Source organism: Nerophis lumbriciformis, linkage group LG08 (genome assembly GCF_033978685.3).
Source record: "Nerophis lumbriciformis linkage group LG08, RoL_Nlum_v2.1, whole genome shotgun sequence".
Taxonomy (NCBI): domain Eukaryota; kingdom Metazoa; phylum Chordata; class Actinopteri; order Syngnathiformes; family Syngnathidae; genus Nerophis; species Nerophis lumbriciformis.
In genome coordinates, this window is record NC_084555.2 from 1,003,153 (window position 1) to 1,017,109 (window position 13,957).

Here is a 13,957-nt window from a genome sequence, read left to right on the forward strand (position 1 = left end):
CTGCAAGGTAACACACACAGTTTACTTGCGGACATAAGATAAATAAAACAGAAAGAGTACAAATGGAAAAACACTGGCTGATTTAAACATGACTATGAATAAAGAAATAACTCTTAAACATATATGCATTCTCCACAGTAGCCATCCACAAGTTTCTGGTGGAATTTTTGACCACTCCTCTTGACGAAAATGGTGCAGTTCAGCTAAATTTGTTGGTTTTCTGACATGGACTTGTTTCTTCAGCATTGTCCACACGTTTAAGTCAGGACTTTGGGAAGGTCATTCTGAAACCTTAATTCTAGCCTGATTTAGCCATTCCTTTACCACTTTTGATGTGTGTTTGGGGTCATTGTCCTGTTGGAACACCCAACTGCGCCCAAGACCCAACCTCCGGGCTGATGATTTTAGGCTGTCCTGAAGAATTTGGAGGTAATCTTCCTTTTTTATTGTCCTATTTACTCTCTGTAAAGCACCAGTTGCACTGGCAGCAAAACAGGCCCAGAGCATAATACTACCACCACTTAGCTTGACGGTAGGAATGGTGTTCCTGGGATTAAATGCCTCACCTTTTCTCCTCCAAACATATTGCTGGGTATTGTGGCAAAACAGCTCAATTTTTGTTTCATCTGACCACAGAACTTTCCTCCAGAAGGTCTTATCTTTGTCCATGTGATGTCAGATGAAACAAAAATTGAGCTGTGGACAATGCTGAAGAAACAAGTACATGTCAGAAAACCAACAAATTTAGCTGAACTGCACCAATTTTGTCAAGAGGAGTGGTCAAAAATTCAACCAGAAGCTTGTGGATGGCTACCAAAAGCGCCTTATTGCAGTGAAACTTGCCAAGGGACATGTAAGCAAATATTAACATTGCTGTATGTATACTTTTGACCCAGCACATTTGCTCACATTTTCAGTAGACCCATAATAAATTCATAAAAGAACCAAAATTTCATGAATAGTTTTTGTGACAAACAAGTATGTGCTCCATTCACATACTTATACTTAAATATATGTATTGCATGTAATACATATATGCATTACATGTATGTATTGCAAATATATAATACATATTTTTAATGCATATATATATTGCATGCAATACATGTGTTTAATACATATATGTATTACATGCGATACATATATTTAAGTATAGGTATATGTATTAAATATATGTATTCCATGTAATACATATTTGTATTAAATATATGTATTATATATTTGCAATACACACATGTAATACATATATGTATTACATGCAATACATACATTTAATACATATATGTATTACATGTATGTATTGCATATAATACATATATGTATTACATGCAATAATACATATATGTATTACATGCTATACATACAGGTAATATATATATGTATTATTGCATGTAATACATATATGTATTACATGTATGTATTGCATGTAATACATATATGCATTATTTAGGGGTGTAACGGTACACAAAAATTTCGGTTTGATACATACCTCGGTTTAGAGGTCACGGTTCGGTTAATTTTCGGTACATTAAGAAAACAACAAAATATAAATTTTTTTGGTTATTTATTTAACAAATTTGTAAACAATGGCTTTATCCTTTTAACATTGGATATGAACTATAATAATTCTGCCCACTTTAATCAACATTAAACTGCCTCAGGTTGTTGCTCGGATTAAATACAATGGCAAAACTTTTCTTCTACATATAAAAAGTGCAACATTAAACAGTTTCAAGTCAACTCATCATGCTTAATTTATTACAGCATTTGGGAAGCCTGTAGTTCATTTTTATTATGTAAATGTTATATTTTTATCAACATGTGATAGCAGGGACCCTGCCATTCAAAACTAGGCTGCTGCATTACTAATGATTAATGTAACTATAGCTGAAAAAATGGTACAATAGCAATAGGAGAGACTATTCATCCCTGAACACCATGGAGTTCATGTAGGCTTAATGATGCACTTACATTATTATATCAACTATCAGAGACAGAAACTCTTCATTTAACATAATGTCCTTTTTTTTGCTGCTTCAACACAGCTCAATCAACACAGAAAAAGGTCAAGTGAAATAACAGACAGACAGGGCTTTGCTGTCCGTAACACACACGCACACACACACCGCAAAATGAGCTAATGTTAAGCTAAAAGCGAATTAGCCTTCACCTCAAACCAGGACTACGAACGAGCTGAGCTGCCTTTTATTTTTCTAGGAGGTCAACGGGCTCATAGTGATGTTACTAGTAGTTGACTGGGAGGTGTTTATTATCATTTGGGGAGAGGCCGCAGCCTGATGCTTACCTGCTAAACGCTAAGCACTGACTACATGCGATCTGAATACGCACTGCTGATTGGCTGTTACCGCTCTGTTTGTAACCAATCAGATGGTTGTGTGGGTGGGACAATGCTGGGTGCTGTGTAGAGGACTGACAGAGACAGAGGGAGAAGGAAGCGGAGGCGGCTACTTAATATGTTCGTGTGGAAACTCGTTCGGTACACCTCCGAACCGAACCGAAACCCCCGTACCGAAACGGTTCAATACAAATACCCGTACCGTTACACCCCTAGCATTATTACATGTAATGCATATATGTATTATTACATGTAATACATATATGTATTATTTCATGTAATACATATATGTATTAAATGTATGTATTGCATGTAATACATATATGCATTATTACATGTACCGTATTTTTCGGAGTATAAGTCGCACCGGAGTATAAGTCGCATCGGCCGAAAATGCATAATATAGAAGGAAAAAAACATATATAAGTCGCACTGGAGTATAAGTCGCATTTTTGGGGGGAAATTTATTTGATAAAAGCCAACACCAAGAATAGACATTTGAAAGGCAATTTAAAATAAATCAAGAATAGTGAACAACAGGCTGAATAAGTGTACGTTATATGAGGCATAAATAACCAACTGGTATGTTAACGTAACATATTATGGTAAGAGTCATTCAAATAACTATAACATATAGAACATGCTATACAATCTGTCACTCCTAATCGCTAAATCCCATGAAATCTTATACGTCTAGTCTCTTACGTGAATGAGATAAATAATATTATTTGATATTTTACGGTATGTGTTAATAATTTCACACATAAGTCGCTCCTGAGTATAAATCGCACCCCCGGCCAAACTATGAAAAAAACTGCGACTTATAGTCCGAAAAATACGGTATATGTATTTTTGCATGTAATACATATATATATTATTGCATGTAATACATATATGTATTATTGCATGTAACACATTTATGTATTATTACATGTAATACATATATTATTGCATGTAATACATATATGTATTATTGCATGTAATACGAATATGCATTATTACATGTATTACATATATGTATTATTACATGTAATACATATATTATTGCATGTAATACATATATTATTGCATGTAATACATACATGTATTATTGCATGTATTACATATATGCATTATTGCATGTAATACATATATTATTGTGTGTAATACATATATGTATTATTGCATGTAATACATATATGCATTATTACATGTAATACATATATTATTGCACGTAATACATATATGTATTATTGCATGTTATACATATATTATTGCATGTAATACATACATGTATTATTGCATGTATTACATATATGTATTCTTGCATGTAATACATATATGCATTACATGCAATACATATGTTATTGCATGTAATACATATACGTATTATTTCATGTAATACATATATGTATTGCATGTAATACATATAAAAAGGAGGACCGGACATATAGAGACAGGAAGGTGAACCGGAAGTTACCTGGCTGCCGTTGGTGAAGCCCCGCCCATCGCAGTGCACGTGCAGCACGCCTTCCTTCACCTCGCACGCGCACGCCTCGAAGCAGGGCTCGTCCACTTCCTCCTCGGAGTTGTCCACCAGGGGGGTGTGCGTGGAGGTGGGGGTGGGGGTGGGGCCGTGCGACGCCCGGGCCAGACGCGCACACCCCAGGGCCACGGCCAGGGTGACCCACTGCATCCTCTGCGCCGCTTCTCCCTCCTCTCAGCTCAGCAGCAGCGGCGGCGGCGGCCGGAGGCTACGGCCCGGCGTCGGGCCCTCACTGCGGCGCGGCCGCCCGTCCATACGTGGCGTGCGTTCATGCAAACACAGCGGGAGGAGGGCAGCGTGAATCAGATTGATGATGCGTCACGAGCACGCTGAAGCCAGCCGTCACAGTGAAATCACAAAGGCCGGGACGCCGCGGGCAAAGAGCCACATTACGGCGGGATGATAATAACGACGTGCGGCTAACGGGGGGAGGGGGTGGACGTACGTCACGCGGCTGTGCGTGCATCATCAAAACACCGCCAGGTGCTCACTAGTCAACCAAATATAAATATGCTGTACATATGCACTCACATATGATGTCATATAGAGGATCTTTGACCTTTTATGCAATACATGCTTGAAAACAACCGAGCACTAATGGTATGGAGAGGATCTTGGAACTAGCATTTTTTTTAAACGGTAACGCGTTCCTGTCAAATACAGGATCTCTGACTAGCTTTTTGGCAGTATGTTCCTAATAACGGCAATAAGGATCTTTGACTAGTGTCTTTACAGTTGGTGCTTACAAACAGCCCATTGTTTCTCTACTGCAAAAACGAGTTTGCTTCAAAACAACCACGCTCTAAGGATCTTTGACCAGCATTTTACAGTAGTGTTCCTGAATAATATAGGATCTCTGACTGGCGTTCTTCTAGACTATAAAGCACTTTTTTTCATACACAGGATCTTTGACTAGGTCTTTAAAAACAACAGAGCATCCCTGTCATATAGAGAACCTCTGACTAGCGCTTTTGTAGTATGTTCATAAAAACAGCAAATCACTCCTCTTGTACAGAGGATCTTTGACTAGAGTATTTGCAGTAGGTGTTAAAAAACAGCAGAGAGTGACGATCTTAGACCAGTATTTTTACAATAGGTGCCTAAAAACAGGCCATTGTTCCTCTACTAGCTTGCTTCAAAACAACCAAGCGCTAATGTCAGAGAGAGGATCTTTGATCAGCATTTTTACAGTAGAGTGTTCCTAAATAATATAGGATCTCTGACTGGCGTTCTTCTAGACTATAAAGCACTTGTTTCATACACAGGATCTTTGACTAGGTCTTTAAAAACAACAGAGCATCCCTGTCATATAGAGAACCTCTGACTAGCGCTTTGGTAGTATATGTTCATAAAAGCAGAAAATCACTCCTCTTGTACAGAGGATCTTTGACTAGAGTATTTGCAGTAGGTGTTTAAAAAACAGCAGAGAGTGACGATCTTAGACCAGTATTTTTACAATAGGTGCCTAAAAACAGACCATTGTTCCTCTACTAGCTTGCTTCAAAACAACCAAGCGCTAATGTCATAGAGAGGATCTTTGACCAGCATTTTTACAGTAGAGTGTTCTTGAATAATATAGGATCTCTGACTGGTGTTCTTCTAGACTATAAAGCACTTTTTTTCATACACAGGATCTTTGACTAGGTCTTTAAAAACAACAGAACACCCCTGTCAAATAGAGAACCCCTGACGAGCACTTTTTAGTACGTTCTTAAAAACAGCAAATCAGTCCTTGTACAGAGGATCTTTGACTAGTGTATTTGCAAACACAGGATCTTTGACTAGGTCTTTAAAAACAACAGAGCATCCTTGTCAAATAGAGAACCTCTGACTGGCACTTTTTAGTATGTTCTTAAAAACAGCAAATCACTCCTTGTACAAAGGATCTTTGACTGCTGTATTTGCATACACAGGATCTTTGACTAGGTCTTTAAAAACAACAGAGCATCCTTGTCATATACAGAACATCTTGACGACCGCTTTTTAAGTATGTTCTTAAAAACAGCAAATCACTCCTCTTCTACAGAGGCTCTTTGACTAGTGTTTTTGCAATAGGTGTTTAAAAACAGCAGAGAGCTCTGATCTTTGACCTGCATTTTTACAGTAGGTGCTTAAGAACAGCAAAGTTCCTGCAATAATGAGGATTTTTGAAGACTGTTTTTGCAGTAGTTGCTTTAAAAAACAAGCACTAATGTCATAATTAGGATCTTTGGCCAGCGTTTTTACACTTGGATTTTGGAAAAACAACAAAGCATTCCTGTCATATATTAGATCCCTGAATAGCGTTTTTGCAGTATGTTCTTAAAAAACGGAAAGTACTCCTTTTTAAAAACAGCACAGAGCTCCGATCTTTGACCAGCATTTTTACAGTAGGTCCTGGAAAACAGTAACGTGTTCCTGTCAAATACAAGATCTCTGACTAGCTGTTTTGCAGTATGTTCCTAATAACAGCAAATCACTCCTCTTATACAGAGGATCTTTGACTAGTGTTTTTGCAATAGGTGCCTAAAAACAGCCCATTGTTCCTCTACTAGTTTGCTTCAAAACAACCAAGCGCTAATGTCAGAGAGAGGATCTTTGACCAGCATTTTACAGTAGAGTGTTCCTGAATAATATAGGATCTCTGACTGGCGTTTTTCTAGACTAGAAAGCACTTGTTTCATACACAGGATCTTTGACTAGGTCTTTAAAAACAACAGAGCATCCCTGTCATATAGAGAACCTCTGACTAGCGCTTTTGTAGTATGTTCTTAAAAAAAGTAAATCACTCCTCTTACACAAAGGACCTTTAACTAGTGTATTTGCAGTATGTGTTTAAAATCAGCAGAGAGTGTCGATCTTAGACCAGTATTTTTACAATAGGTGCCTGAAAACAGACCATTGTTCCTCTACTGCAAAAACTAGTTTGCTTCAAAACAACCAAGCGCTAATGTCATAGAGAGGATCTTTGACCAGCATTTTTACAATAGAGTGTTCCTGAATAATTTAGGATCTCTGACTGGCGTTCTTCTAGACTATAAAGCACTTGTTTCATACACAGGATCTTTGACTAGGTCTTTAAAAACAACAGAGCATCCCTGTCGTGTAGATAACCTCTGACTAGCGATTTTGTAGTATGTTCTTAAGAAAAGCAAATCACTCCTCTTACACAAAGGATCTTTGACTAGTGTATTTGCAGTATGTGTTTAAAATCAGCAGAAAGTGCCGATCTTAGATCAGTATTTTTTACAATAGGTGCCTGAAAACAGACCATTGTTCCTCTACTAGCTTGCTTCAAAACAACTAAGCGCTAATGTCATAGAGAGGATCTTTGACCAGCATTTTTACAGTAGGTGCCTAAAAACAGCCCATTGTTCCTCCACTAGTTCACTTCAAAACAACCAAGCGCTAATGTCATTGAGAGGATCTTTGACCAGCATTTTTACAGTAGAGTGTTCCTGAATAATATAGGATCTCTGACTGGCGTTCTTCTAGACTATAAAGCACTTGTTTCATACACAGGATCTTTGACTAGGTCTTTAAAAACAACAGAGCATCCCTGTCATATAGAGGACCTCTGACTAGCACTTTGGTAGTATGTTCTTAAAAACAGAAAATCACTCCTCTTACACAAATTATCTTTGACTAGTGTATTTGCAGTAGGTGTTTAAAAACAGCAGAGTGCCGATCTTTGACCAGTATTTTTACAATAGGTGCCTAAAAACAGCGCATTGTTCCTCTACTAGTTTGCTATTGTATTTTTTTTTGTTTATTTTTTTTGTCATAAAAAAATACCATCATGTGTGCTTACGGACTGTATCCCTGCAGACTGTATTGATATATATTGATATATAATGTAGGAACCACAATATTAATAACAGAAAGAAACAACCCTTTTGTGTGAATGAGTGTGAATGAGGGAGGGAGGTTTTTTGGGTTGGTGCACTAATTGTAAGTGTGTCTTGTGTTTTTATGTTGATTTAATAAAAAAATAATATATAAATTTAACTTTTTTTATTTAAAAAAAAAAAAAAAATGATTGTGCGGCCCGGTACCAATCGATCCACGGATGGTACCGGGCCGTGGCCCGGTGGTTGGGGACCACTTAGAGGACCTCTGACTAGCGCTTTTGTAGTATGTTCTTAAAAACAGCAAATCACTCCTCTTACACAAAGGATCTTTGACTAGTGTATTTGCAGTATGTCTTTAAAAACAGCAAAGAGTGCCGATCTTAGACAAGTATTTTTACAGTAGGTGCTTAAAAACAGCGCATTGTTCCTCTACTAGTTTGCTTCAAAACAACCAAGCGCTAATGTCAGAGAGCGTTGCATGCAGGGTTGAAATTCTACTGAATTTGCATGAAATCAGGTTGTTTTAGCTAATAATGATGCTGCAAGGTCTAGCATGTTGCATTCAGTGTTTATTCCCATTCATTCTCTTTAAGTCCCGTGGAAAGTTTCCAACTTTGAATATTCCCGGAATTTTGCAACCCTCGGGACCACTGATATATAGGATCTTTGAATCAAATGCTGACATCAAAAATGCAAAACAAAGTCAAACACGTACGCGGTTTCACCTGCAAATAATATTTTTTAATTTCCAGAGTGCTTTTTTTTCTTTTCTTATTTAGCCAAGGAGCTACCGAGGGAGGGGGCTCGCCATGAATATATTCATTTGTGTGTTCAAATGCCCGCTGAAGCCGAAATGTCACGCGTGTGTTGTCGTTAATGTATGCAATATGAATATGGGCGAATGCAAATCAGATTCATAATGCTGCCGTCTAATGAACTGCTCCATTTAATAGCATGAATGGCAATCAGGGGAAGAGAAAGCGAGAAACGTCGTCGTCGTCGTCAGGGGCGATCAACGGCAGCGCATCCACTCCTGTCATATTCATCATATTCATCATGGCGATCATGGAGTGACAGACAGATGGGCGTCAATATTGGAGGACGCTGCCAAAAGGGACTCCAGTTGAGCCACACTTGTGGTTCAGTACTGAGGTGTGGAATGAAAATGCAAAGAAAGGTATTTGATGCACACTTTTGCATGGTGTGTAGAGTTCGCACTAGCCTTTTTATTTTGGGACTATAAATAACATATTCATAAAACTAAGGACTTGATTGGGCAGCTTTTGTCGAATATTCCAAACCAAAATTATAGTCTGCTAGGTAGAATATGTATAAAGTACAGTGGAACCTCCATGTACGAATTCCTATATTTGCCAAAATACGGCTTTAATGACGTCACTTCCTGTGCAGGCCAGTCTTTAAAAACACGCTAATGACGTCACTTCCTGTGCAGGCCAGTCTTTAAAAACACGCTAATGACGTCACTTCCTGTGCAGTCCAGTCTTTAAAAACACGCTAATGACGTCACTTCCTGTGCAGTCCAGTCTTTAAAAACACGCTAATGACGTCACTTCCTGTGCAGGCCAGTCTTTAAAAAAAAACAAAAAAAAACAGAGCGTCCCTGTCATATAGAGAACCTCTGATTAGCGCTTTTGTATTATGTTCTTAAAAACAGCAAATCACTCCTCATGTAGAGAGGATCTTTGACTAGTGTATTTGCATACACAGGATCTTTGACTATGTCGTTAAAAACAACAGAGCATCCCTGTCATATATAGAACCTCTGACTAGTGCTTTTGTACTATGTTCTTAAAAACAGCAAATCACTCCTTGTACAGAGGATCTTTGACTAGTGTTTTTGCATACACAGGATCTTTGACTATGTTGTTAAAAACAACAGAGCATCCCTGTCATATAGAGAATCTCTGACTAGCGCTTTTGTAGTATGTTCTTAAAAACAGCAAATCACTCTTCTTGTACAGAGGATCTTTGACTACTGTATTTGCATACACAGGATCTTTGACAGGGTCGTTAAAAACAACAGAGCATCCCTGTCATATAGAGAACCTCTGACTAGCGCTTTTGTAGTATGTTCTTAAAAACAGCAAATCACTCCTTGTAGAGAGGATCTTTGACTAGTGTATTTGCATACACATGATCTTTGACTATGTTGTTAAAAACAACAGAGCATCCCTGTCAAATAGAGAACCTCTGACTAGCACTTTTGTAGTATGTTCTTAAAAATAGCAAATCACTTTTCTTGTACAGAGGATTTTGACTACTGCATTTGCATACACATGATCTTTGACTACGTTGTTAAAAACAACAGAGCATCCTTGTCAAATAGAGAACCTCTGACTAGCACTTTTGTAGTATGTTCTTAAAAACAGCAAATCACTTTTCTTGTATAGAGGATCTTTGACTAGTGTATTTGCATACACATGATCTTTGACTATGTCGTTCAAAACAACAGAGCATCCTTGTCAAATAGAGAATCTCTGACTAGCGCTTTTGTAGTATGTTCTTAAAAACAGCAAATCACTTTTCTTGTACAGAGGATCTTTGACTAGTTTATTTGCATACAATTGATCTTTGACTATGTCGTTAAAAACAACAGAGCATCCCTGTCATATAGAGAACCTCTGACTAGCGCTTTTGTAGTATGTTCTTAAAAACAGTGAATCACTCCTTGTACAGAGGATCTTTGACTACTGTATTTGCATACACAGGATCTTTGACTATGTTGTTAAAAACAACAGAACATCCCCGTCATATAGAGAATATCTGACTAGCGCTTTTGTAGTATGTTCTTAAAAACAGCAGCTCACTCCTTGTACAGAGGATCTTTGACTAGTGTATTTGCAGTAGGTGTTTAAAAACAGCAGAGAGTGCCGATCTTGGACCAGTATTTTTACAGTAGGTGCTTAAAAACCACCCATTGTTCCTCTACTAGTTTGCTTCAAAACAACCAAGCGCTAATATCATAGAGAGGATCTTTGACCAGCATTTTTACAGTAGGTGCTTGAAACCAGCACAGTGTTTCTGAATAATATAGGATCTCTGACTGGCGTTCTTCTAGACTATGAAGCACTTTTTTCCTACACAGGATCTTTGACTAGGTCTTTAAAAACAACAAAGCATCCCTGTCATGTAGAGAACCTCTGACTAGCGCTTTTGTAGTATGTTCTTAAAAACAGCAAATCACTCTTCTTGTACACAGGATCTTTGACTACTGTATTTGCATACACATGATCTTTGACTATGTCGTTAAAAACAACAGAGCATCCCTGTCATATAGAGAACCTCTGACTAGCGCGTTTGTAGTATATGTTCATAAAAACAGAAAATCACTCCTCTTGTACAAAGGATCTTTGACTAGTGTATTTGCAGTAGGTGTTTAAAAAACAGCAGAGAGTGCCGATCTTAGACCAATATTTTTACAATAGGTGCCTAAAAACAGCCTATTGTTTCTCTACTACCTTTCTTCAAAACAACCAAGCGCTAATGTCATAGAGAGGATCTTTGACCAGCATCACAATGTAAACAAACGCCATGGGTGGATCTACACCTAGCATCCACTGTAATGATATCAAGTACAGGCACGTATCTAGTCGATACTACTATGATTACGTCGATATTTTTCTTCTTTCGTTTTTTCAAATGTATATTATGTTTATAAACTCAGTAAATACGTCCCTGGACACATGATCCTGTAACTACTTGGTATCGAATTGATTCCCAAATTTGTGGTCTCATCCAAAACTAATGTAAAGTATCAAACAAGAGGATAATAAGGGATTATTAAATTTTTACAGAAGTGTAGATAGAACATGTTAAAAGAGAAAGTAAGCAGATATTAACAGTAAATGAACAAGTAGATTAATAATTCATTTTCTACCACTTGTCCTTAATAATGTTGACAAAATAATAGAATGATAAATGACACAGTATGTTACTGCATATGTCAGCAGACTAAATTAGGAGCCTTTGTTTGTTTACTTACTACTAAAAGACAAGTTGTCTTGTGTCATGGCGTGGACTTTTACGCAGCTTACTGCGAGGATTGTTTTTCCGGAATGCAAACGGACTGGACCAGACATCGGCAGAAGGTAGGATCATGATTTAATTTCTACTCAAAAAAGGTTACAAACAAAAGGCGCTCACAGCGGAGGAACAAAACTAACACATGGGCAGAAACTATGGACATGAAACAAAATGTACTTGGCAGAGCATGAATCAATGGCATGAACAGCAAAATCAGAGTAACACATAGCAAGAACAGAGTAATGTCGCCAGGACGACTGACCGGCAATGGCAGGCTTAAATAAAGCCTCTGATTAGTGCTCGGGAAGCAGGTGAGCGGGCGAGCACTAATCAGAGACAGGTGAACACAATGATAAGCGACAGGTGTGATCCTAACACATGAGGCAGGTGAACCAATGAGTCGCCATGGTGACAAAACAAACTCACAGGTGCACAACCAAGAACTAAAGCAGTCCGAAACTAACGGAAAATAACTAAATGAACACGGATCATGACACTTGTATGTTCACTATTTTATTTAAGGACTAAATTGCAATAATAAACATATGTTTAATGTACACTATGATTGTTTTGTTAAAATAAAGCCAATAATGTAATTTTTTGTGTTTCCCTTTATTTAGAAAAGTACCGAAATAATTTTATATTAAAAAGTATAATATAATTATATTATAAATTATATTTTATATTAAAATATTGGTATCAGGATGCCACCCGAACGCCTCCCTAGGGAGGTGTTTCGGGCACGTCCGACCGGTAGGAGGCCACGGGGAAGACCCAGGACACGTTGGGAAGACTATGTCTCCCGGCTGGCCTGGGAACGCCTCGGGATCCCCCGGGAGGAGCTGGACCAAGTGGCTGGGGAGAGGGAAGTCTGGGCTTCCCTGCTTAGGCTGCTGCCCCCGCGACCCGACCTCGGATAAGCGGAAGAAGATGGACGGATGGATGGATGGGACAACACTCGTCGGAAAGTGTGAAAAACAAGCCTCGGAGAAACCAAAAAAAGTCCTGCAGGGGGCATCTCTCCTCTCAAGTCTTTAATGAGATCTAAATTGGATAAAGCATCTTGATCCTCTCGCATGTGCGGAAGCACTGTCACCGCGAAATGCAATAATGACGCTGATGGCGCGCTGGCTGTAATCATACAGCAATGATCTGCCAGCCAGTTAGACAAGGAGGCAGCGGAGAAAAATACGAGCGCCTGGGAGAGGAAGAGCAATCACAGAGATGATTACCAGGAAAACAAGTCTGGGGGTGGGAGGGGGAATGGAAGAGTAAAAAGGGGGTAACAAAAGGGGCGAACGGGGCCTGAGTTGGATGAAGGAAGAGAGAAGAGGATGCTCACACGGAGAGGAAGCGAGGCTTGCATAAAGAGTAAAAAGTCAGTCAAGGCTGCCACTCAGGATGAGAGCTCGTACTAAAGCGGTTGAAATCTGATATTGATTACATCCAAACACTCCTGCCTGCTCTGCAACCGAGCTGCCTCCTCGTGTGTGGAAAACAATGTTGGAAAAAAGGTCAAAACCACATCCCCAAAAAGCTCTCTGTGTGTGCTGCCAAGCGCTGACACACCAGTAGAGAGACACGTGTGGATGAGCGAGCGCTTTCCTAACAAAGCGGTGTAATGCAGCAGTGCAGGATCCTGGAAGACAGGCCTGGGCAATTATTTTCACTCGGGGGCCAAATTTAGAGAAAAAAATGTGTCTGGGGGCTGGTATATCTATTTTTAGGAAAACTAATACCTAACCTCACAATAAAGTCTGATTGAATGCTAAAAAATGTTATAACAAACGGAATGGAATCTTATTTTTTTCTATGAACGATAAAGGTTTGGAAAATTTTACAGTACGTATTATTCGCAGACGATACAAATTTATACTGTTCAGGAGATGACTTGAAAATCTTAGCCGATAATATTGAAGAGGAAATGGTTCAACTAAAATTGTGGTTTGATGCAAATAAATGATCTTTGAACTTGGTAAAAGACTACATTTATGGTATTCAGTAATAAAAGAAAGATAGAAGTTAGTTTATCCATAAATAATGTGAAAATTGTCTGAAATCAGATTTCTTGGGGTCATCTTAGATGAAAAGTTGACATGGAAAGCTCATATATTGCATGTGAAAAATAAGCGTATTTATTTTGAACAAGGTTAAATACAGTTTCCCGTATGATACAATGAGAATGTTATATTGCTCAATTAT

At 38.4% G+C, this 13,957-nt stretch overlaps 1 protein-coding gene across 1 annotated transcript in view; it reads right to left on the minus strand.

The window, feature by feature from the left end:
• The window catches only part of LOC133611374 (SLIT and NTRK-like protein 3), a 104,696-nt gene that overhangs the window by 81,292 nt on the left and 9,447 nt on the right, over nt 1-13,957 (minus strand). Inside the window, exon 2 of the mRNA XM_061968092.2 lies at nt 3,816-4,113. Coding sequence (XP_061824076.2) covers nt 3,816-4,031 — 216 coding nt within the window. The 5' untranslated portion in view covers nt 4,032-4,113. The remainder of the gene's footprint in view (nt 1-3,815; nt 4,114-13,957) is intronic.